Source organism: Leptosomus discolor, chromosome 2, assembly GCF_034619465.1.
Source record: "Leptosomus discolor isolate bLepDis1 chromosome 2, bLepDis1.hap2, whole genome shotgun sequence".
Classification (NCBI taxonomy): domain Eukaryota; kingdom Metazoa; phylum Chordata; class Aves; order Leptosomiformes; family Leptosomidae; genus Leptosomus; species Leptosomus discolor.
This window is the reverse complement of record NC_141392.1, coordinates 104,334,910-104,338,275: the sequence shown is the minus strand read 5'-3', so window position 1 is coordinate 104,338,275 and position 3,366 is coordinate 104,334,910. Positions and strand designations below refer to the sequence as shown.

The following is a 3,366-nucleotide window of genomic DNA, read 5'->3' as shown; positions in this document are numbered from 1 at the left end:
GAAACTTGGCTAGTGGGGAACCTCCTTCCAGAATAGATTACAGCCACTGCCTCCTGCTCAAAGAGTTGCACAAGGTGAATAAATTATGATAGTACTCCTCAGTATCTGCCTTTACAGGACGTTTTTGCCCAGCATAGCGTAGGGACCAGTTGCCGTGAAGAGGACGCAGTGCCCTGCAGACTGCTCCAGTTTTTTGCATAGCAACAGGAAAACCCGAATTGCTTTTCAGGCGGTTGAGGTGCTCATCGGGGCGATCCCCCCCCCCCCCGCCCGCAGGAAGAGGTCGGGTTTTCGGGGGTTGGCTAGTGTGGTTAGCCCCGGGGAGCGGGAGGCGGCAAAGGCGCAGGACGGACCCTCCGGGGGAAGGAGAAGCGGGGGTTTAGCCCCGGGAACCAGAGGCGGCCCCGCCTGCGAGAGCGGCGGCGCCGAATATTCAGCCGGAGAAGCGGGGCGGGGGGGAGCCGGCAAGGGGGAGCGGGGTCCGGCCGCGGGAAGCTGAGCGCTCTCCGATCTCCCCCGCAGGTGATGGCCGTCCCGCTGCGGCCGACAGCCCCCGGCCCGGGAGCGGCGCAGCGCCGGTGCAGCTAGCGCGGCTCCATGGAGGGCAGCGGCGCGGCCGAGGAGGAGGAGAGCGCGGCCGGGCACGGCGCCCCGCCGCCGCCGCCGCCGCCGCCCACCCCGGCCGCCCCCTGCGGCTTCAGCTCCTCCCTCTGCTTCAGCGCCGCCGCCGCCGAGCCGCAGCCGCCCGCCGCCGGCGGCAGGGTGGTGCAGAGCCAGTGGGAGGTCAACAACGCCGCCTGCCAGCCGGAGGAGGAGGAGGAGGCTGTGGGGACGCCGGACCGGCCGGCGGAGGAGCCCGACCTGGTGATCGAGGTGTCGGGGCGTCGCATCCGGGCGCACAAGTCGGTGCTGGCGGCCAAGAGTGACTACTTTCGTGCCCGCGCCTCACGGGACGTCCTGCGGGTGAAGGGGGTGAGCTACGGGGCGCTGCGGCTCCTCATCGACTACGTGTACACGGCCCGCATGGGCGAGGTGCGGCACGACAACCTGGCCGAGGTGGTGAGCGGCGCCCGCGTCCTCCAGATGCCTTGTGCCCTGCACTGTGCCGCCGAGGCCATGCGCGCCCAGCTCCGCCTCGACAACTGCTACCAGCTCCTCTGCCTGGCCAAGAAGCAGCGTCTGGCGGAGCTGCGGGAGGCCGCCTACCGCTTCATGAGCGACCACTACCTGGAGGTGCTGCGGGAGCCCGGCGTCTACGGCCGCCTCAGTGGCACTGAGCGGGACCTCATCCTGCAGCGGCGCATGGAGGCTGGCCGGCCCTGCTTGCTGGTGGCCGAGGTCAGTGATGCCTTCGAGCGGCCGGGCGGCGGCAGCCGGCCACAGAGCCGCGAGAGCAGCCGGCCGCAGAGCCCCTCCTCTGTGGTGTCGCTGGAGGACAGCGGCTCCCTCATCTACTGCTACCAGGAGGCCAGCGGTGAGTGGAGGGTGCTGACACGCCTGCCCGAGGAGGCCAACGCCAAGGGCTGCGCCATGTGCGTCCTCCACAACTACCTCTTCCTAGCAGGGGGCATTGCATCGGGCAGCGAGCCCCGGGCCCGCCTTTCAGACAAGGTCTTCTGCTACAACCCCCTCACCGACACCTGGAGCCAGGTGCGGCCCCTGGCTCAGCCCCGCTCGCAGCTCAAGCTGCTGGCCCTGGATGGTTACCTCTACGCCGTGGGCGGCGAGTGCCTCTTCACCGTGGAGAGGTACGACCCACGGGCTGACCGCTGGAGCCCTGTGGCACCCCTGCCCAAGGGCGCTTTTGCTGTGGCTCATGAGGCCACCACCTGCAATGGGGAGATCTATGTGTCGGGAGGCTCCCTCTTCTATCGCCTGCTCAAGTATGACCCCAAGCGTGATGAGTGGCAAGAGTGCCCTTACAACAGCAGCCGCCGGCGCTCTGCTGACATGGTGGCCTTCAAGAGCTTCATCTACCGCTTTGACGTGAGCAGCGGCCGCGGTGGGGAGCAGGGCCCAGGTGGCGGGACTGGTGGTGGTGTCGAAGTTTTCCGGTACAACACGGTGGCCAAGCGCTGGAGCCAGTGTGCCAGCCTGCGGCCCAGCGGTGGCCCCATCCAGCCCTTCCGCTGCGCCCCCTTGGGCAACACCATCTACTGTGTCAACCGGACCGGCACCCTCCGCTTCAGCCTAGCCCAGGATGGCGAGGTGGAAGCGGATGGTGGGCTCAAGGGCACCTTCGACGGGGAGCTTCTTAAAGCTCCCTTGGATGCTAAGGGTGTCCTCCTACCCTTTGTGCTCACCCTGCCCGAGAGGCTGGACAAAACAGGGGACCAGGAAGGCTCCCTCCCGCTGTGAGGTGGCCAGCCTGGCTCTGGCTTCCTGAGTGGGGAGCTGGGCTGCAGCTGTGGGGGACCCACAAACTCCTCCCTACAGAGGGGATGCTCTCTGGCATGTCTGCAGAGAGAAGGGGCTCCCCCTTTCCTCCTCTGCTCCCAAGATGTTGAGCTGGAGCCGTTTGGTTGTGACTCGGTTGTAACTCTTCTCGTGTTTGCTGTGCTTTGCGTGAAAAGCCAAGCACGTGAAAGGAAAAGCTGCTATAAAGGATAATCTCTGGATTATGTTTGTGCCAATTCCCAATCTGAGAAAAACATTTTTACACCTGGATTTCTAAAAAATTCCTGACAACAGTGTTGTAACGGGACTGTTAGTGTTGGTCGTGTGTTTACATGTAGTTGCAATCTGGGCTGGAGCCTTTTCTGCCATTTGTTTTCTTTCTCTCCGAGATGATACTGAGGGATAAACACTGCTGGCAACATAGCTTAGCTGCATTTTTTTTTATGTTAAACCAACTATTTCCTGTGTTGGAAAAGTGTAGGAAGAACATCTCCATCGCAGCCTTTCATTTCTGGTGCAATAGATGGTTTAAGGAAGACGTGGCACTGTGCAGTCCCAGGAATTTCAACCACGAATGATTTAACAGATACTGGACTTAAAGTTTTAAGTAACACAAATGCGTGCCACGTGTTTGTATTTGGAAAACACACACACAAAAAAAAAAGGCAAGTTACCTTTTTAAAATGTGGCATATTATAGCAGATATTAAATGTTGATATGTTCTTTATTTGAAAAAGGCAATGATTTCTGTATAAAAAGACATAATTTTATTACCTTTTTTATCAGAGATTTGAAATTACAACAAAAATGAACTGAAGCTGTTCAGACTGCAACCGATTGACATGACCATGTATGCCACTAGAGGTGGGGGAAATATTTTGTACTTCAGCTGCTCTTTAATTAACTGCAGGTCAAGGAAGAAAACCTAAACCAAATGTAAATTCTTTGAAACTGACTGCAGACAGCTTA

At 59.9% G+C, this 3,366-nt stretch overlaps 1 protein-coding gene across 1 annotated transcript; it reads left to right on the top strand.

Annotated features, from left to right (window-relative positions):
• Positions 1–597: 597 nt before the first annotated feature.
• On the top strand, positions 598–2,358 carry KBTBD11 (kelch repeat and BTB domain containing 11). Its single transcript, XM_009953264.2, has one exon. The coding sequence runs from the start codon at positions 598–600 to the stop codon at positions 2,356–2,358; it is 1,761 nt and encodes a 586-aa protein (XP_009951566.2).
• The last annotated feature ends 1,008 nt before the right edge of the window (positions 2,359–3,366 follow it).